This window comes from Patiria miniata, unplaced genomic scaffold, assembly GCF_015706575.1.
Source record: "Patiria miniata isolate m_02_andy unplaced genomic scaffold, ASM1570657v1 HiC_scaffold_27, whole genome shotgun sequence".
Lineage (NCBI taxonomy): Eukaryota > Metazoa > Echinodermata > Asteroidea > Valvatida > Asterinidae > Patiria > Patiria miniata.
Genome location: NW_024037066.1, coordinates 2,088,027 through 2,110,199, shown reverse-complemented (window position 1 = coordinate 2,110,199; position 22,173 = coordinate 2,088,027). Strand labels below are relative to the sequence as shown.

Sequence of the window (22,173 nt, the reverse complement as noted above, 5' to 3'; positions counted from 1 at the left end):
AAAAATTAACGCAAGTCGCTGATGAAGGAGCGTAAGTCCGATCCCGCACCATTTCGTTCTTGACGTTTTTCACTAAAGTGGGTAGCCTGAGTATCACCCATTATCCAAGGAGCCAAGTCTGCTGTATAGTAACGTCTGATATGTCCAATCGTGCTTGACTTGTGACGTCATTTCATTCCCAACTATGATCAGGACTAAAAGTGTGATAGGTCAATTCGAATGCAGTGTTTTGTAATACATTTGTACAACAACAGCTGGGCGCGTGTCGCAACGCAACACTTTATTTTGAATGAAACTACATGTAGGCCTACACAGACATGTTCACATTGGCGGGTGAAATCTTTGAAAATTAATTTCTCACGTTTGGAAGACCGTATCTTCATGCAACTTTCAGGATTTATTTCCCCTATAATGATCCAAGTATGTGCTAAAAGTCGTTGTGATATGTTTATTACTTTTCGTTGAAATTGGAAAAATAGGCCTGGCTACGTGCAACTTACACTGGCGTGCGCAATATCTAAATACCCTGCGCAGCGTTTACACAAAGAGTATACTTGGAGTCGTCACCTGCTGCCTTTTGGGCAGCACGTACTTTTACGCGTATGTACCTATTGTTTTGGTTTTATACCAGTTCTAGGAGGGTTTATACAATTGAGTAGGAGTCCCTTGCACATTGTACATACTAAAACACCGCATACATGAGTTCAAAATACTCGAGGGGGGGGGGGGGGGGGTTGCGGCTATGAAGGGAGATGGTTGTGTCAAGTTACAGTGTTTGTAAAGGGCAGCAGGTCACTTTGCGCAGGGTCTTTTCAAGCCTCAGGAATATAACTGAGGTTCCTATCCATTACGGTGTGCAGTAAACAATTGCATGAGTTGTTCATTTACAAATATCACCCTTTTTGCCGGTGTAGCGTGAGTATCCGACTCCGAGCTCCATGAAATGTGGACTCAGTATTGCGCATGCGTAAGTACGAGAATATGCTATTTTTAGGATCACATACGGGAGAGTGACCTGTCACGTGCGAGGTATTAACCAATAATAGGGAAAAAAGGGGTCCGATTTTCATAGGTGTCGGATTTTCATATGACACCGGCTTCCATTGGTCGATACCGAGACCCACGCCATGTCACACCGAGTGACAACCAACCTCGTCCCCAGTGCTTACTTTATTTCCAACACGGTTTCCAATAGTAACCCTGGATAGGAAACTTTCTTCCTGTATCCTGATTGGATACCGCAATTGGCTAGTAATGGATTTTTATCGTGTACTTGGTGCTATTATTCACAACCTGCAGTACGTGTTTTCGCGATCATTCGTCCACGCCTTCTCGAAAATACTAATTTCCTTTCCAATTTGCTCATATTAATATGAAATATGATACTGCATGTCAAGGGCGGATCCAGAACGCAATTTCTTTTTTGGGGGGGGGCAAAAAATGTTTTGGTCCCCCAAAAAAGTGGGTCAAAAAAATTACGGCGTGGGGTTCGGGGCCGCTTAAGGGCCCCGAAATTTTTTTGGATTCTAGATGCTCTGTGGTGCGATCTGAGGCAATTTCTGACCACTTTAACCAATGTTTTTTTGAGGAAAAGATGGTGGTGTACTCATTGCCTGCCTTTATTGCGATGTCACTTAAAAAAAAAAAAATTGGTTTCGTTTTGGGGGGGGGCCATTGCCCCCTTTGCCCCCCCCCCCCCCCCCCCCCCCCCCCCCCTGGATCCGCCCTTGCTGCATGTTGTCTCGAATGTGTAACGCATATCCAGGCACCAGACTGTTCCTCATGTGCATACGTGTTCAAAAATCTTGCACATGCAAATGATCCAATACCAGGGTGGGCGCGTACTTCTCGACACCCTGGGGACGAGGTTGAGTGACAACGCGAATGGTTTTTTGTTTGGCAATAACGCGCCCTCTATTGTCGATGTAAGGACATGCATGCAGTAAATACACATGTGCCCTGCAGTGGGAGTCGGTGTACGTGTACAATGTATGTACATGTACATGTACGTACATGATTGATACATCACTACATCATATTGGGCAAGAAAACCAGCAAAGCTGCGCTCCTCTTTGAATGGTGAGCCTCATTGAAATTAATTTCAATTATTGTAGGATCATGGAGAAATTTTCTCCATGGTACTTGGTAGATATACCGGTTTACCTGGAATCTCAAGTCAAATAGAAGATTGTTCGGAAAAAATGTTGCAACCTGACGCCACTTCCGGGACATGTGTACAAAGTCTACGCGTACGGTAATCCTTACTTTTAGGACCCCGTTCCTATATAGGAAGGGAAAGACTCACCAAAACAGTTGACTAAAATGACTAAATGACTAAAGTTGAATGGCAATGACACCTTCTTGAATATCAGCAGGTTTAATTTTGTGGAAAGAGGGCAGGGCTTTGATTTATGAGGGAAATCCAGGGGTAAAAGACGACGATAACAACCAGAAAACAGACTAAAAAACCAAGATGGCAAACGTGAAAGCTTGATGCGATGAAAGCTCAATGCTGATTGGCTGATAAAAAATAAACATCTTATTTATTTTTACTTTTAGTCTGGTTCCCAGACCAAAAGATTCAGGAATAGTCAGAATCTTTTGGTCTGAGAACCAGACTAACTTATTTATTTTTAGTCTGGTTCCCAGACCAAAAGATTCAGGAGTAGTCAGAATCTTTTGGTCTGGGAACCAGACTAATTAATTTTTTAGCAGCCAATCAGCATCGGGCTTTCATTATGTAGGGCTTTCATTATGTAGGGCTTTCACGCGTGTGAGAACTACAACATGCACGTCTGACTGCGAAAAAAGGTAGGAAAGTCACATTTTCTTCGAAAGTGCTTTCAAAACTACAACTAACATGAGTTTATATGAAGAAAAAAGACTGCTTTAGCCTGCAAAAGTCACTTTGGTACTGGACAGTCATCTGCAAAAGTCAGTTTTGAACAGAGCTTGTAAAAAATAGAGGTGTCCTAAAAGTAAGGATTACCAAGTCTACTGCTGAGTGAGAGTCAAAGCAATTTTCCAAGTATTTCCAAACAAAATTAGAAATATTCCTCAGTCCCAGATTCATGTCTTATCATCATTTTTGCAATGAATGACCTTCAATTTTTCATTGAGATGATGAAAAAAAGTGGCGTCAGTTGGTCAGGTTGCAACATTTTTTCCCTTGTGAATAGAACATTCGGAAAGAATGTTGGGAAAGATTTCCATATAAGAAGTTCACTCAACACCCTGTGTACAAACCCTATGAGAGTGGACTGAAAAATTCTAAGTGTTTTCTAAGAATTTGCTTGTATTTTCTCACTGCTCAAATTGACTTTGATGACATGAAATTGCTATCTGGGGGCGTGAACGTGGCTTGAATACAACGCCACGTTCACGGGTCTATCTGGGGGCTTGTTAGTCAATACAGAGGAAAATTAATGAACTTCTTATATGGAAATCTTTCCCCATAGTTCGCTGTTGTATATAATTATACATATGCTATGAAGGCGCGGAATGTTTTGAGTTTTGTGTTGTTTAAGATTGCATGCGGAGTTTGTTTACCGACGCAGGTCATGGTCGTGTCCCCATGCTTCACGTACGTGTTTGCATGTAAAAAAATGTCCATGGTGCCGTGCATATAGAAATGCGTTGATAGATCACAGCCATCAATGATCGCTGTATGATGTCTGTGCTATAGTGGTTGAAATTCACGGATTTGCAGCCCAAAAAATAATCGTGAGTATCATTGAAGCCCGATTACTTTGTCTTTGACATGTGGAGAAGCCAGTAGGTGCAAATTTCGTAGTTTTGTTAAGTATTTTGCGTGATTTTTAGAAATTGTTACATTGACAATAGTTCCTAAGTCAATGTAAGTGGGTCGCTAGTACGACAGTAACATCCCAAATGTCAAAAAAGGAGTTCTAGCGACCCAGTGAGTGAGACTAGACCTGACGCTGCTTTTTTCTTCATATTACAATAATCATCATAATGAAGGTCAGTGGCTGCAGTAATGATGATAAGCCATGAATCTGTGACAGAGAAACATTTCCAATTTGTTAGGAAATACTTTTAAAAAATCCCTTGACTCTCCAAGCCTCCATAGACTTTGTACACAACTGCTGAAGTAGCATCAGGTTGCAACATTCTTTCCTGAGTAACTCCAGCCACAACAGTGCTTATTGTATTTAAAGCTGGAGGCACAATTAACTTGTAACGTTAAAAAAAAGTGGATTGTAAGACTAAGACTTGAGGCCCGAAATCTGGGACTGTATACCCCCAGTGTGGTACAAAATGGTCCATTTTCCCGCTTTTGTCCCAACACAGATTCCATAATCCATACCTCATTCATACCATGCAGCAGTCATTCATGAAGCTTATAATCAACTTCAAACAGAACAGGAACGACTACAAATATTAATTTTGTGGATGATTTTGGTGGTGATTCTCCGGAAAATCCATTGCCACGGCTGTTGTTTACGTCTTCTGTGCGTATCATGAATACCCATGAGCGCGTCACGTGATCACTACAGATTTTCGAAATCGCTTCACAAGTACCTTCACACGTTTGTGGGTACCATACCTCTTTCAGGCGCGCTAGTGCCTTTCAATTTTCGTCTGGTGCGATGTTGTGGAAAGCAAAACAGACTGATTTCATGCTTTCCACGACATCGCACCACACAATAGAAAAGAAGTCCCGCCTTTAAATTCTTAAACATCTATTTTTCTTGTAATTTCCAGGTTCGTTTGCACACGGTCGATTATCTAAATTCTGATATCAAAAAGATCACGCACGTGCTGATGGATCGTTTTCTGCAGTATCAGTCAAGTAGACTTGAGTCAAGGCACATGTGGCAACCCGGACACGAAAACAGCCTGCGCGAGTTGAGTGGCGGAGCTGGTTGGCTACATGTGCCGCCACTTCACTCACATGGTCTTTTTTCGTGTCCGTTTTAAACTAATTTTTTTGGAAATGAACAGCCTTACTTAAAACCGGGTTGAATAGTGGAGCCTCAACCTGAATAGTGGAACAAAACATCATATTCATAATACTGCTGAAATCTTAAAAATAGTCATTTGAACCGAAGAAAAAAAATCATGAGGCTGCAGACCTCATTTTGGAACGTTATTAATACTGCTGAAGTATTAAATAGTTGTTTGAATCTAGGAAAAAAGTCATGAGGTTGCAAACGTCATTTTGGAACGATAAAACTTAAAAGGTAGAGGGGGGATCCGCTTATAAGTCCGACGCCTCATAGGTCCGATGCCTCATATGAGGCGTCGGACTTACGAGGCGTTGGATTTATGAGGCATATAATGTATTTATTCCGCCTCATAGGTCCAACACCGCGTAAGTCCGATGCCTCATAGCTCCGACACCTCATACATGTAAGTCCGAAATTTATGAAATCGGACTTATGAGGGGTCGGACCTAGGCGGGACTTATGCCTCACAAGTTCGACGCCACATAAGTCCGAAATTTCGGACTTATGAGGCGTCAGACCTATGAGGCGTCGGACTTATGATACGGCACCATAGAGGGGTCCGTAATTGTAATATAGCATCCGTCATGACTGTAGTCCCATTGTAAGGCTAGGCCACAAGTCTACCTCCATTTAAACATTAGCTTGGGGGAGGATTTGCACTCGCTGAATTGAGGCTACCCCAAATGCACTATTAATTATGACAAACTCCTGAGTGTTACTTAAAACTTGTTTCTTTATTATTTTTCGCAGGCGACCAGTATGGACCAAGCTTTGGGCATGGGCCTTGTGGCATTTGCTGGGGCAATATTCTCATACTACACAATTTGGGTCATATTCATGGTGAGATTTTTAATATGCAGCTGTACTGATGATGTCACACTTTGTTTACATGTGCACTTATCTGTGGGGCTACGAAACCATTTGTCCCACTGGGCTCCCATGAGAATTAAAGCACAGGTGTAAACAAAGTGTGATGTCATCAGTACAGAGGCTTTTTCATAATGTACACAAATACAACCTTGTTGTTCTGAGGTTTCAACATGCTACAACATTTGTGTCAACAAAAGTTTTAAATCTTTTTTTGTTTTGGTAGTGTAAGTGATATGGCAGCGATGTGGAATCCATTACCATTGTCACCATAGACTTGTGTGCAAGTATCTGCTGTGTTTGTCCCCAAGTTAAAGGGAATATACATCATTTGCTTTTGCTGTAATTTTCAGAAATGGATGGAATTGGGGGTTGGAAATATATAGCAAATATAGTTACACTGACTTTTTGAGGTTTTGGGTTCGAAAATGCTATAAAAACTAAGAAAAACAATCATTTTCCTGTAGTCTGGTTCCCCGACTCCATATAAGAAGAAACAGAGCAGTTTACATACATTGGGGAATTGTAAGGTCAGGGAACCAGTCTAGCTGGCTTGTACCCGTTCATAGGTTTGTAATCGATTGCAAACAAGTGCGATGGTCAATTGGGGCCAGTATTTTGAAAACCAGCGTTGGAAATTGATACAAAAATACCACTTTTCTTGAAAATGACAGTATACCAGGTGCCATGATTTTACAGGATGCTTTACACTGTCATTCACTAACAGTCCAGCAAGGTATTTCAAAATGATTTGGTAGTTTTATTTTTTATGTTTGCAAATGTTGTATTTTCCCTTTGAATACTTCAGATCTTGGTTCCGAAATGGCTCATTTTTATTTTCCACCTGAAAGTAGTCTGAGCATCACCCGTTACCCACAGAGCCAATCTCCTGTCTAACGTCTGATTTATCAAAGCATGCAGATTTATACGATCTCACGCCTCAGCCAATCGGAGTCGACTTTACTAAATCGTGATGTCATTTCATTCCCAAATCAGGACTGAAACTGTGATTGGTCAATTCGAATGCAGTGTTTTGAATACAACAACAGCCGCGTGCGTGTCGCGTAACATAATACAGAGCACGTGACCACAGCCTTTGTTGCTGTGTCTAGTGGTTTTTTATTATCCATGTCTGGATGCGACAAGGGATAAATGACCGAAGACCCGACATAGAAAGCCCCCACTGATTGGTCAAAATCTAGAGGTCAAGATGTGTTTGTCTTGCGTAATTAATTAGTGAATCTGTTCAAAAATTATAGATAGTCTACCTGAAAGGCTGGACTCTTGACTCTTGCTATTCTTTTGATTCCATGTTTGTGTTTTCGTTTGGAGCAGCCATTTGTTGATGACGACCACTTCCTACAGCAGTTCTTTCTACCCCGATTCTACGCAATCGCACTGCCCGTCGTGGCTGGCTTGATCTTCCTTACATTTATTGGTGAGTGTTGCATATGTCTATTTTAACCCTAACCTCACCTAAAGCTACAAAATACTAGTAGTAATAATAATAATAATAATAATGAACAAGCGCCAGTATCCGCCAGGCATGACGCTCATGGCGCATACATACAAAGAAAAACATTAATTACAAAAACGACGTAGAAACAGATGGGTTTTGAGGGTAGATTTGAATGTAGACAGGGATTTTCATTTGGCGTGGGAGATTGTTCCAAAGTTCCAGGGCAGCATGAGCTAAAGACCGTTGACCCCACGAGTGATTGGTACAAGGGACAGGCAATTGATGTAGTTCTCGTGAACGAAGATTTCTGACTGACTGGTACAATGTGATTAAGTCATTGATGTAACCGGGTGAAGTGCCTTGAAGTGAATGGAAAACATGAAGGAGAACTTTGAATGCAATGCGATGGGTGACGGGGAGCCAGTGAAGAGACTTGAGTATGGGGGTTATGTGGGTTGATTGTTTGGACAGTGTGACAAGACGGGCAGAGGCATTTTGAAGGCGTTGAAGCTTGTCGGTTAGATTATATATTGTGGTAGGTTGTACTGTAAACTCTAGTAGTAAACTGTAGTATGAAATACTTCAGCTTACATTATTGTGCACAACACTCATAGTATTCTGTATTACATTGTACTCAGTTATTGATCCCAAAGTAATGGCTAGGACGTTAGGCTAAGACAGACCCAAGAAATGGTAGTGATGCTGGGTTGGGGGAGGGGGGGGGGGGGGCAAAATCTAGTCACAATTGGTGTTCAACAGTTTACAGGGTAAAGGTGCCTTACTCTTCTTCGGTAGATGCAGTACAATCTGTGAAAGGTTTGTCGGGAAAGTTTCTGAATGTTTAGATTCCTTGACTCGCTATTGGACAATGACGCACCTTCTATGGATCATGGGGTCTGCCTTATTCAATTTATTGGTCAAGCAAGCAACTTGTCCTCGGATCCGCTAATTTCCTAATTTTTTACTTCTCAGGAATGCCATTACAAATTGAAAGAAATACTGTACAAAGCCTTGTGTGGTTTGGAGTTTCCTTGTTTTTTCTACATTCCCAGTTGCTTGCCTGATTGGTGCGTAAACCCAGTGTTGTCTTGTCGCAGCATCGGACTTTCTCGTCAGTAGTAGGCTACTCATCCAGTGTGCGATCTGGCTTGATTCACTTAAACGGGCACTGGGTCCTGAAATCCCCGAAAATCTCATGTTTTGGATTGTTTACTGAGCCTATTTCAAACATCTGGTTGAAAGGAAACCAACCTAATTAATGTCTTACCGTTCCTGAGAAAAGACGGAAAACCCCGGTTGTTAACATTGGACAGGACAGAGTACGAATACGTTTTTTGTGTCGTTCTCAGTGTAGAATATACATGTTGTGTGTCTCGGGAACAGCGGTGACCAATCACCAATGTAAAAATTTTGGGGGAACACTTAACGAATGAAATCACAACTAGCATCAAAACAGCTCGAATTTATGGGGTCACAAAAGTGGACCCCGAAATTCGTTTTTGCACGCATAATACAGGAATAACACAAAAACACCCAGTTTTTAAAGGATAGTTGTGTGGATGTTTATATCCTACTTTTAAATGTTCTTTCCGATTAACATCATCTTGTTCAAAGTGTGTTTTGTAGCCCAATTGGGCTGTTCCAGGACCCAGTGTCCCTTTAAATGTGTTTTTGGCGTTACAAAGTTAAAAAGCATAGTAGTTTGCTTTGCCCATTGTCGGGAGACAGTTTCCTGACGACCGGCAGTGCATTTTGTCTGGAATGTTCTTTTCAGAACAACACAAACTCAAACAAGTGGAACTCAATATGGTGCAATTTAAAACTCACTTTCTTATAGACTCGTGTAATACACAAGTAAAGTCTTTTACAAGCCAATGTGGCCCATCAGGTTTCAGTGGCATGAAACGACTGAGAATATTTCTATTCCCCCTGTATTGGATGATGCTAGTCCATCATCGCAAGTTAGTCCCCAGTTAATGCCGGTAACCATTCATACTCCTGGGTGGAGAGAGGCAAGGGGGGGGGGGTTTGAAGTGGCTTGCCCAAGGACACAACATATGGCCAGCAGCTGGATTCGAATCCCTGACCCTTTGATCATGAAACCCTAACCACTATGGGCCTTATTCACGAGTTGGCCATTTTTGTTGAGTTCCCTGAATGCATTTCATTAACTGTTAACTGTTGGATGGGATGGCGCCAGACTTTTTATGCAGGCACAATGCAGCCTTATTTTACTGTCATTTTTTTTTAAATATGGCTTTAAATATTAGGGAATGTTTATAACAAATGTTCAATTATTCATTGAAGCAGACTGGAATTTATTAAACATTAACTTGCTTTCAGTTCTCTTCGCAAGTTCCAAAAATTAAGATTTTACCCAACTTGTAATTCAATATGGCCGACTCGTGAATAAGGCCCATAGGCCAGCCTCTTGCAGAATCAAGAGGCTGGCTACATTTAAATGACAGAGGGGGCTATTACTGTGTCATTAATATTGTTGGTGTCTCTTTACTGGCAGGTGTCTTTGTAACGGCAGTCACGCTAGCGAAGAAGAAGAAAAGCAAATGATGGACAAACAGCTCTACTCGTCTTATTTTGTACAAATGAATGTAAATCTGTTTTATATTTTGTTTAATTCTCTGGGTTTAAACTTTATGAAATAATAAAAAAAGGGCAAGGATTTAGGCTTGGAAACAAACTGAAGGAAAAAGACCCACAAAACTGTTTGTTCTGGTTGCACAGAAGTGCAGGCAGGACGGTAAAAATCTAATTGCATTCTGCCCTGAAAAAAGCTTGTGTGTTGTTCAGACATGTTTCAAGTCTTCAAGTAATAAAAGTATATATTTATGCATTGTTTTATAGAAATGAATAAAGACATAAAAATAACTTATTACTGATTGAAAAAGAATTTCTCTGGGTTTTTTTTTTTTAGAACTACACATTATGGTTTTCAGAACAGAAAGTGTGAAGAAATTGTAAAATCAGTTCTATAAAACGAGATCCATGTTAGTCAAGCAAAAATGCAGAAAGTACTGTACGGTATGGTTACAATAAATTGATGCTTACCCTTGTGAAAAAAAGTTTGACGTGTGTGTTTGTTAGTTTATCACTCAAACCAAAAGAAGACTGTTTTTTTCTATTTGCTAATTTTCCTCATTCCTCAACTTGCCATGCTGATGTGCCATAGCCATTGATGCACAAATATTTGTTTAAGCGTGCGTCATACGCCATCTAATTGTGTACAATGTAATTAACCGTGTATGTGCGGGAAGACTGGATTGAATTAGATTCTGCACTTAGGAATTTCCTGGCAAGATAATTACATTGATAGCTCTTGTTGTGGCGTATATCTTAATTTCATTGCGTGTACTAGCAGCAGACTCCTTGTCTCATGAAAACAGATCCAAAAGACATGGTACACTTGAATGCAGACTTGGACATTTTTGTCCAGTAGGGATTTGGTTGCTGGTTGGGGCAGTGTGCGTGACATAATTCCTCAAAAAGAAGAGCCGCATCCAAGTTTCCTTTTATTTTCTGAATCAGTTAATGAAAATACAGGGCGAGTCAAAAAAAGCGGAACCCAAACCCCAAAAATTATATTTCATATTTCAACAAATATGTAGCACCAAAAATAATAATGACTGGAAAGCCAATGTCATAAGCTACTTTTAGATGAAAAAAAATACTGAAATTGGTCAATCCGTTCAAACAATATCACCATTTAAACACAATGACCCTAAAACCTGTCTCGTCCAAAAAATGCGTTTACAAGAATTGTCGTCACAATTGCCTTCAAACATCATCAGCAATAATATCTCAGTTTAAATGTTAAAAATATTCATCAAAGTCCTTTTGAAGGCCCGTCTTTTAAAAAAAAGTAGATTTTATAAATCATAATTATGTTTGCCTAAACAGGGTTGTTAATAAAGATATTGTGTATTATAGTAGGTGACAGTTGTTGAAACAAATATTTTCCACTTGTTCCTGCCTCAAAGACTTCATCCCCATGGCACAACTGTACGTACTGCATCATATGCTACACAACGTGTGGTACAACATCACATTTCAAAGCGAATTTGATGGTTTTTAGAGCATGCTACATGTATACTCAAGTATTATATTTCCAACTTCATTAAATGTAAAATCTGTCGACGTACTGCAACAAGACTGTCCAGTCAATACGAGTTCTGCTAATTTGGTGCATGATCATTTTTCTCAAACTTTAGATTAACTAATGACTGAATAACACCAGATTGAAATTAACAACAATTAATAAGAAACCACTCAAAGGCCAATAATGTTACTTTCCCTACGTTTCAATACACTGAATTAAGCTCTTAAAATTGCCCCTCATATGAAAATCACTTCATGGAGTTTAGAGTTACCTTTTGTAAAAGTGGAACAGTCCAGCACCGCTATTGTGCCTTGGCAGGTGTAACTCACCTGTCCCTTTCTGTACATGCACTACCAATGTACTACAATGTACAGACATTCCTGGTGATTGAACGTGCAGGATGAGTTACCCTGGCACTGGTGTACACAACATGACTCCCATTGTTGGAAACACTCAACACTGTGGATTGGAATATCTTCTCATTGCTTGATATGGTATGCCTTGATTGCGAAGTGCCAAGTTTAATAGATACAAAATTAAGTATTCTGGAAAGAATGTTGCATCCTGATGCCACTTTTTTTCACCATTATGTCAATGAAGGTCTGTCCTTGCAAAAATGTTAAAAAGACATGAATCTGGACCTCGGACTCGGAGAAACATTTCCAAAACTTTTAGAAAAAACTTTGAAAATGCACTGGACTCTCCATAGACTTTGTCCACAACCAAAGAAGTGGCGTCCTACTACACTCTTTCCAGGATTCTTTCTCTTGCAAACTTTTATTACATTGTAGTTATTTTGTTTTCATGATACTGAAAATATTTGAAAAATTGTCAGGGGCAACTGGTGTGCAGGCATTTAACTTTTGGAATATGCAACAAGCTGATAAATTAAGCTTATTCCGTTGAAATAAACAATTCAGTTTAAAATTCCAAGTTAACTGGGGGGGGGGATGAAAGAGTGAATATTTACCTTGCTCAACAAACAAAAATATCATGAAAACGATAACCCTCTGTCTAACACATTTAAGAAATGTTATGAAAGTTTCCAAACAAAAATTCAAGACGGTGATTGTTGTCAAAGAAATAAGGACCCTTGGCTAACCTGTTTTGCCTTACTCCTTTGGAAAATAATAACGTTTGTGAGGTCACCAGTAATCATCCAAATTAACAACTAAATTGGAGTTGGTAAGGCATCCACCAGGAAACGTAGGTCTACCAAGTGCTGTATCTAGAAAGGGGGATTGTGGGATCGGGAAAAAAAAAGCTCAGACTCTGTTTTTTTTCCATTGAAATTTATTTTTAAATAGTGTGACTCCCCCCCCCCCCCCCCCCCCCCCCCCGCCCCAGCTGTGATAACCCAGAAAAAATTGTGACAATTACACCGGTAATAATCCCCAACTGTGCACAACATTAGAACTATTAGCCAGCTGGGGTGCGGGTCTGTTTGTACACTATTCTGTACTATAGTGTTCATGATCGTTGGACTTGAACAGCGCTCCTCCCCCCCCCTAGTAATACAGTCAATTTGTTCACTTGTTTATCTTTCTCTCTGAGGCTGTATGTAAATGCTGCAATCAACTAGATTGTTTATTTTACACAGAACGCCAGTCTTTTTTGTTGACTGTAATAAAAAATATGACGGAGGGTCCAACTTTGCCGTCTTCATCATCCCCACCGGATGGGCGTGTCCAGAAGGAGGCGGCCAGTTTTGCAACACTGGTTCGAAAGGCCAAGCAGCAGTGGAGTCACCGAGGCATCATTGAGATAGACCAGCAGCACCGGTTGTACAATGTCTCCCGATGCATTCAGATGGGGATGAGGGGTTGCATTGAGCCACACCCTACCTCTGAGGTGAGATATGATGGAGGATCGAAGGTGGACGAAGAGGTGCAGTCCTGGGAGGGGAGTACAGGGCCAAAGCCAGTGGACGTGGGGGTGTGGTCAATTAAACAACCCTTCCAAATTAGACGGTTAATTTTTTAGATGTCCATTTAAATCATAACTAAATCCAATTATAAAACTTTTAAAGTACTTTAACTGGTTTATTGTTGATGCTTTGTCCGCATGAGTTGTGGTATCGTACATTTTTGAATGTTAATAAAAGGGTCCAGTTTTCAATGAAAAAGACCACCCCTCACACCATGCTGGCTTATTGGCCTTGGGGTATACTTGGACCACAATTATGGCCATGGGGTAGTTGGAAAGAGGGGGATAGGCACAATTCGGGTGTGGGGAGTAGCAGTACACCAGCCTACCTCAACACTGCCCCCCCCCCCCATCTGAATCCCCACCCCTCTGGTCACATCCCCCAACCCTCATCAAAACTCCACTTCTGGCAAATAACCTCTTGGGACATGTTATAGTAGTTAAACAAAAGTTAGTCTGGTGAGAAAATGTCCAAGATTTTCTAAAATGTTAATAACTTTCTGAATAAAGAGTTTCTTCTTTTTTTTCAATTTAAGTTCAAATAGTGTTCCTAATTTCCCCTGAAAGGAACTTTTATTTGTTCTGTATTTTTATATTTTTGGTACAATTAATTTCTTTATCATGTGTTCTACTGGGTTTTAGAATGTATTTATTTCCTGCTAAAGAAGACTGGATTTATTGTGCCAGAAGGCTTATTTGATTGCAATTGAAAGTGATCTTTTCAAGTAATTGTTTGACATCTATGTTCACCCAGGTAGAAAGTGTGACACACCAGGAGGAGGACTATCTTGAAGTCACAACACAAAAGCACTTTGAGAAAGATATTAAAAAGGTAAATGACATTACTTTTTGTCAGTTCCCCTCTGAGGTTGAGCCGGTTTACAGGGAAAAATTTACGCGATTTTGATTCAGTTTTTGCTTCTCACCAACATATGAGCACTGTACAGCGACGTAAATCGTCGTCGGCGAGTGGGGGATGGGAGATGACCAATAATCCTAAAATAAATCCTTCCAAAAAACCCAAAGAGAGCAAGGAGGGGGGGGGGGTTTAGGATGTACAATCTACATCTTTGCAACGTTGTGCTTAAGTCCCTTAACCTTACATCAAAACGGTGCAGTAAAAAGCTTTTGTATGTTCTCTGTTTGATAATGCGCTTAGACTGTTGGAAAAATTGTTTAACCTCAAAATCAGAGTTTTTTGGTTTCTCACATGGGGGTGGGGGCGGGGGTGGGGATGATCCAATGATCCATCCCCCTCCCCCCCCCCCCCCCCATCAGAAAGTGGGGGAGATATTCTCCCCTTCCCCTCCCACCTCCCCTGGATTTACGCCCTTGGCACTGTATAATCAGTGTTATGTGAGAAAAAAAATAATTAAGAAGCTTACTCGGGAGGGACTCGAACCCATGACCACCTACTTCTAGTTCGGTGCTGATTAATGTCCTAACCACGGCACACCACTTAGTCTGCCAGGGTCAGCTGGTGGAATGGCCCATCGAATTCAAATCTGATAGAGCAGTGCGTATACTGCAATTAGACTTAATCTTGTCCTTTACTTCATGTCAGCAATTTGAATTCCGCTGCTACGCTCCCAAGGTCTTCGCCTCCTTGCGTGCCTTGGTTGGGGTAACAGACACTGAATACCTGGAGTCCCTAGCACCCTCCGGCCCGCCTGTACCCTGCCTGGAATTCATCACCTCCTCGAAGAGTGGCATGATGTTCTTCTTGTGGTAAGCAATTTGATGGAAGATTTATACGAATATGAGGCACTTTCAAGTTCCAAATAAATTAGTTCGAAGTGGCTATCGTTACGGCAGCCGTTGTTTAGCGCCCTCTACGATACTTTTTTGATACGCACGCAGGTATATAATTATTTGTTTCCCCACGTTTTAGCGAGCATTGCGACAGCTCAGTCGATAAAGGGTAGGATTTTGCACCGCGAGGTTGCGGGTTCGCATCTCAGTTTTGCACTCGAATTTTTTTCCTTTTCTAACCTGAGGCTTTGGAAGATTTTTTTTAAAAGGGAAATAAGAGGTTGCGAGTTCGAATTTCATAACGTTCAAATTCACTTTTTTCCTTCTAATTTTATATTTTCTTCTCATGTTTTTATAAAAGTTGCAGTCTACCTAGACCCGTGAATGTGGCGTTGTATGTAGTTTACAAGCCACGTTCACGGGTCTACAGTCTACCGTAACGATAGAAAATGGGAAATGCATTACGGCTGCCGTAACAATAGCCACTGCGAAATTAGTTTTACTCATTTTACCGTAACACACTCAAATTAATTCTTATTTGAGTGGTATTAATTAGCACTGTACTAAATTGTATTACATTGTGTTTATTCACTTTATGAATCCATAAAACAACAAAGTGCTAGGGTGGATTTGAGCGCTCGCACAGGGAAGGGCAGTTTGGTGCTGTACAGTTTATAAACTAAATCATGCGCATGATTTACTAAATGGTGCGCATGATTTACTTATTCCTTCCCACTATTTGCTGTTTTTTTTCCAAGCTTTACTACATCGCTCCCACAACATGGCCAATCAGAGCACCAGCACAAATTAGTAACTTGTGCACACGAATTAGTAAATCGTGCGAACGAATTAGTAAATCGTGCGAACGAATTAGTAAATCATGCGAAAGTATTTGTAAATCGTTCCAAAGAATAAAGAACCAACGAAATAAATTTCCAACCTTCTCGATCGGGCTTCATACTAAAGCCATTTTTCTGTATATAGCTCAGCAACTGTAGTGTTTGATGAGCTGAAAATCAGTTCAAAATGCTACCCAGTAGAGAAGACAAGCTGCTTTAATATCATTTGCACATGGTTTTATCTCGGACTTTGGACTTAATTGCCTTATTTAGATGGAATTAAAACAAGAACAATTAATGTCTGCCTGATATTGTCTTCTGTACTATAATTTTAAGCGAACATAGGTTCCCCTAACACAAAGTAATCACTATATCTAATCAAGATGATTAAGTCTGTTGTCAAGGAGTTTTTGAAATCTGAGATTGGAAATAATTTATTTTTGTGTTCAGCAACAACAAAGCCTTCATAATGAAGACAGAGAAGTCGCAGGACATCGCTTTCTTGAGGAGTCAATTCCTGCGTCGCCTTGTCAGGCATTTTCATGACTTCCCTCATTCATTGCTGGTCAAGATCATGGGCTGTTACTACATCAAGATGAGTGGCAGTAAAGGGGTAAGTCACGGTATTATTTAAAACAAAGTCTTGTGTGAATCAGTCATTTCAATTTCATCCTAGAGTTCAACATGTGGAGTGCTGTGGCCTCGTGGCTAAGGGCATTGGATTCGTGGTCTGCGGGTAATTCTGCAGGTTGTGGGTTCAAGTCCAGCCTGGGGTCATGGTGCGTGTGCCCTTGGGCAAGGCGCTTTGTCACTCATTGCTTCTCTCCACCCAGGAGTAAATGGGTACCTGTGAGGGCAGAGATGGTTATTGTGCATGGTTGATTTAGCTTCCTTGCGCCTAACAGGCAGCATCAAGCTGTATATACTCCCCAGGGAGCTGAGAAGGTTTCAGGAGTGTTTGCCCATTGAAACAGGGAAAATAATAATTCTATAGCGCTTTGATACCCTAGCTCCATGTAAAAGCGCTATACAAATGCCGATTACTGATTATTATTATGACATCATCTCAACTATGTGTCCTGTTTCTTCCACATTTTGTTAAAATTTTAAGTCCAGTGTAAGACTAAATTGTTGAGTTGCGGCTGTGTCAAAATATTGGTTGCCATTTCATGTTTGGTATGATTTTTGGTAACATACACTATATTCATTAAACCTCATCTTATAAATTGAGTATACAGCCGGTTCACTTTCACGTAAAACCATACAAAATATACAACATATTAATCATGCTAAAAGTAGGAGCAAATAAAAAAAAATAATAAATGATACATAAATTGCCACTTTTGGACTCGTGAGCTCTCCCTTTCTTCACTGCATCAACAAGAATTGTTGTCATTCTTTTAGTCCCAGTGGCATCTAAGAACGTTTCCGTTTTTCCTTTTTCAGCTTTATTTTACAGTAATGCAGAGTGTTTTCTACCCTGATGAACGGATAACAGAAAGGTAACGTATTGATCAGTGTGCGTCAACGTTATACCTCCATCTTTCTTTTTGAAAAATATCCATCTTATAGTTTTTTGCTTATGCGGGAAAAAAAGAGAAAATGAAATGTCAATGAAGATACATGTATAGAGATATTTACCCCAGCACAAAATGTGAAATTCAGTTTTCCATGCCTCAGTATGTAAACCATTAGCTTAAATAACTTAATGTGGTTATGTCTTCTGATTTAATTCTTTTATATTTACCATTCAAGGTTTGAAAATAGATGGTTATAATGCAGTTTTACTTTATGAGTCTCAGTAAAATATGTGAGTAGTCCAATCACATGTCTTAATTTTGTTTCATAACAAAGTGACTCAAAGGGTTGCTTTTCAGCCAATGACATGTCTTCTTTCATAGTAGTATTGATTTGAAGGGTGGCTTGGCCAGTCTGAGTAGAATATGTGAGCCGTTCAGCCAATCACCTGTCTTGTTTCAAATTAGAATGACTCAAAGGCTTGCCTTCAGCCAATGTCATGTCTTCTTTCATATTAGGTATGATTTGAAGGGTTGCTCAGCCAGTCTGAGTAGAGTATATGTGAGTCGTTCAGCAAATCACCTGTCTCGTTTCAAATTAAAATGACTTGAAGGGTTGCCTTCAGTCAATGAAATGTCTTGTTCTATATGAGGTATGATTTGAAGGGTTGCTCAGCCAGTCTGAGTAGAATATGTGAGTCATTCAGCCAATCGCCTGTCTTGTTTCATATTGACATGACTCAAAGGCTTGCCTTCAGCCAATGAAATGTCTTTTTCTAAATCAGGTATGACTTGAAGGGTTGCTCAGCCAGTCGCTATGTTCGACCCTTAGAAGAAGGAAGCAAAGAAGTCATTGTTCTCAAGGACAATAACTTTGATGGAAGAAAGATCAACATAGGTAGGGAATAAATGCATTATTGATAATGAGAATAGTAAATCTACAAACCGTATTTGTGACAGGCCTTTGAATAAACAAAAGACCCCTTAACTGTGGTTCCAGGATTCAGGGGGAAAAGTTATTTTTTGGAACCCGCTATTTTTTGAGTTCGCCAATTATTAAATTTGAAAAGTTATAAGAAACATGCGAAAATGTATAAGGGAGAACATGGTCATAGTGAAAGTTTCACCAATTGTCTTTAAAGCTAAATTTAGTAACTTTGATTGTTTAGTAACTTTGATTTTCTTTTTTTACGGATAAAAAAATTACATCAATTGTTTTCATAAATGTGTGCCTAGTTATAACATTTAACCGACGGTTTTTGCAAAATTTAATTTGCTTTTTTATACTTTTAAGGAGGCCTCACAGAAATTTATAAGGCAATCTATATTTTGATAGTGCCCATTGCAATTGTATACACCATTGTATAATTTTCAATAGCTCATGTGATTTATCACAAAACAACGTTGTCTTGTAGGAGTAGAGAATCATACTTTATCTGTCTTCCTCCTCATGCCTTCTTCAAAGGAGCCCAGGCATCCTGGTTCCGGAGGCAAGTTGACATCGACAGCAGGTTCCTAGAAGAGCAAGGCATCATGGACTACAGCCTGCTGCTTGGCATTCAGAAACTCCACGCCGACGAAAAGAAGACATCGGATAAGCTGGCCGACGTGGTGTCCAGAGCAAGGAGGTAATTTAGAAAGTTCAACATGACCACTGAAATCCGAGACATGACTGGTTTCTCAACTGTATTTTAAAGAAAAAGTCTATTACTGTAGCCGTCTAGAGTGTTATGGTAGCCCATGAAGGACATCACAATGGAGAATTCAAAACACTCATTTCTTTTACAATGTCAATTTTATTTTGCAGTGTGTTAGAATATGTCAGGTTTTGTAAGACACTTCTGCGATGCATTAAAAGTAAATCTGTTGCCTTTTGAAATGTTTCTCACAACTAGCAGCAATTGACCTGTCGTGGTAGAATAGTGTTGGAATCGCGTCAACGCAAGTTGTGAAACATTATTCAATTACATGATATTCAAATGGACGCGGAACGCGCAAAATCTGAGACAAACAAAACGTAGTGACATAAATTCCATAGGTATGTCTAAGGGGCGTGGCTAACTCGCAAACAGCGATAGGTCAATAGTATGTTAACAAGGGTTAACAAGGCCAACAAACAGGAGTGCACTCATAGCTATAGCCCTGTTTCGCATGGTGTCATCATCATTTAGTTCCAGTAACTGATGCGCTAGAACTCCTTTTTACAAATTTTGTCTCTGGTCGGTTTTACAAGCTTGTACGACCGACCACAGACAAATATTTCTTTTTTTAAGTTTTAGCGCCCCAGTTACTGGGTCTAATCATTAGTAGATCTTGCACAGCTATATTAAAAAAGGTGAAATATGATATTGCAGGCATCTACATGGGATGCTTGGTCTTTGCTTTACAATGTTAACAAAATGCCAAACGTTTTACTTTTTTGGCAACTTTGCAGGTCAATAAAATCCGTGTCCGACAGTCCCAGTAGCGTGTGCCCTGACTGTGGTGGCAGATTCCCCACATGGAACAGGCGATCCAACATCCAGAACCAACAGCCTGCCAGCCAGCCCACCAAACAGTCTCAGGCCCAAGAAACCGACAAGACGGGCGACAACACTGAGCGAATGGTTCAAGAAATACTCGATATCAATGTGAGCAGTGACAGTCAGCGACATGCCAGCCACAGCGCTGGTCACCATCGCACAGCAAGTGGAAAAGTTAGGACAGGAACTCATCACTTAAGTTCTGCAGGAGATGAAATCGGGAACGATACAACTGAGCAGACACATGGCAAGGAAATGCAAGGGGTCACAACAACTGGGGGTGAAAATGAAAGAAACTCTCTCCCAGGTATGGTAGAAGATAATAGGAACCAACCAGAGCTTGACATACAGGGCACCCGTACTTCCCAGCTTCAACACTCTTTAAATTTGGAGCCCAAAGCCCAGAACTTGGGCACAAACTACTGTGAATGCACCAGCCGATTCCAACTTGACAAGTGCAACGAGCGCAACCAAAGATTACTCCCGGACATAGCGAACCCCCTGCATATCATCGACGGCGACGAGGATCGATATTTCGTCGGCATCATCGACGTCCTGACTCAGTATGGCATAAAGAAAAAGATGGAGTACCTGTACAAGTGCCTCAGGTACCCGACGGAAACCTTCTCGACTGTGAAACCTGAACATTATGCAAAGCGTTTCAGAGAACAATGTTATGAAAAGACTGAGCAGGAAACTAATCCTGATAAGGGCCTAACTGTGTAAAATGTGTCTTTCAAGCCGTTTGATGATACAAGCGTTATGCTTGTCACATACCTAAATAATTGAACTTTCACTAATTGGCCTTTCATCAATTCGAGCAATTCACAATGCAGTGCGCCACCAAGAGTTCGCCATGGACAGTCAATTTTTCAAGCTTATGTTCAACAAAACATGGCCCATTTGGATGAGTGTCAGTGGACAACTTGAGCTAATTTGTTATAGATTGGGGCATATAGCGTTCTGCCACCTTACAAAAAAAACACCATATTGATAAAAAGGATGGAAAAGGGCAAACATATACTCGATAATACGTTTATGAAACTACTAACCGGAAAACTAACAATTTCAAATGTCCCACGCTGCGAATTTGTCGGCTATCTATCTCAATGCACTGAAAAAAATGAACTTTCCATGGCAAACTCTTGGTGGCGCACTGCATTGTGAATCGCCCGGATTCATACCTCGTGAAAATTAGAGTTTAAATTTAAAACATTATGCAGGTTTTGCAGCATTGAGATAAGTATTGGTGCACGACGAGGATCAGTGATTATGTTTTTAAAAGTAGTGCAATTCTGAGAAGACCGCTCAACTCAAAAACAATGTGTGAAAATTTAGGTTTACTATTGACAATTAACCACTACTTATTGACATTCTGTGTTCCGCTTTGCTGTCATTTTTGTGTGTTATATGGACCAGCCTTTCAACCATTACTCAGTGCTGTTGTGTGATGTGTGCCGCAGTTGGCAAAGTCTTTTTAGCCTGTGAAGCAAGTTAATCTTTGCAAAATTACAAAAAATTTACCAGTTCGCACAAGTTCTGTGCAATAGTTTTATAATCATGATCACTGAAATCAAGGATTGCAGTGAAGAAATCAACTCCTGTAAGTATTTCCTTCAACAGTTCTATGCAATAGTTTTATTATCAAGATCACTGAAATCAAGGATTGCAGTGAAGACAGTCAACTCCTGTCAAATACATGTGTTTCATTCAAAATTCAGATTTCTGCTGTTTGATGATAAAAATGCAAGTTGAAAAGCATACTGAATTTTAGTGTGAAATTTAGGTTTACTATTGATAACTAACCACTACTTATTGACATTCTGTGTTCCGTTTTGCTGTCATTTTTGTGTGTTATATGGACTAGCCTTTCAACCATTACTCAGTGCTGTTGTGTGATGTGTGCCGCAGTTGGCAAAGTTTTTTTATCCTGTGTGGCAAGTTAATCTTTGCAAAATTACAAAAAAATTACCAGTTCGCACAAGTTTTGTGCAATAGTTTTTATAATCATGATCACTGAAATCAAAGATTGCAGTGAAGAAATCAACTCCTGTATAAAGTATTTCCTTCAATATTAAGATTTCTGCTGTTTGACAATAAAAATGCAAGTTGAAAAGCATACTGAATCTGCACGAAATAGTTTTAATTCCTCAATGCAACCAGTATGGCTTTCAATGAAGATGAAGATATAGTTGAGTATATTTCAA

At 40.2% G+C, this 22,173-nt stretch overlaps 2 protein-coding genes across 4 annotated transcripts; both read left to right on the top strand.

Moving 5' to 3' along the window:
* The first annotated feature begins 1,907 nt into the window (after positions 1 to 1,907).
* Positions 1,908 to 10,376, top strand: LOC119734625 (dolichol phosphate-mannose biosynthesis regulatory protein-like). 3 transcript variants are annotated; one of them, XM_038208163.1, is made up of 4 exons: positions 1,908 to 2,079; positions 5,721 to 5,810; positions 7,173 to 7,275; positions 9,815 to 10,376. In XM_038208163.1, the coding sequence occupies exons 1-4, from the start codon at positions 2,077 to 2,079 to the stop codon at positions 9,862 to 9,864; spliced, it is 246 nt and encodes an 81-aa protein (XP_038064091.1). In that variant the 5' UTR covers positions 1,908 to 2,076; the 3' UTR covers positions 9,865 to 10,376. The 3 variants fall into 3 exon arrangements, with proteins under 3 accessions (XP_038064091.1, XP_038064089.1, XP_038064090.1); XM_038208161.1 differs by lacking the exon at positions 1,908 to 2,079 and adding an exon at positions 2,780 to 2,811; XM_038208162.1 differs by lacking the exon at positions 1,908 to 2,079 and adding an exon at positions 3,635 to 3,723.
* Positions 10,377 to 11,749: 1,373 nt separating this feature from the next.
* Positions 11,750 to 22,151, top strand: LOC119734366 (phosphatidylinositol 4-phosphate 5-kinase-like protein 1). Its single transcript, XM_038207857.1, has 9 exons — positions 11,750 to 11,904; positions 13,011 to 13,261; positions 14,091 to 14,168; positions 14,901 to 15,064; positions 16,378 to 16,540; positions 17,374 to 17,429; positions 18,230 to 18,342; positions 18,910 to 19,072; positions 19,879 to 22,151. The coding sequence occupies exons 2-9, from the start codon at positions 13,046 to 13,048 to the stop codon at positions 20,690 to 20,692; spliced, it is 1,767 nt and encodes a 588-aa protein (XP_038063785.1). The 5' UTR covers positions 11,750 to 11,904; positions 13,011 to 13,045; the 3' UTR covers positions 20,693 to 22,151.
* Positions 22,152 to 22,173: the final 22 nt, after the last annotated feature.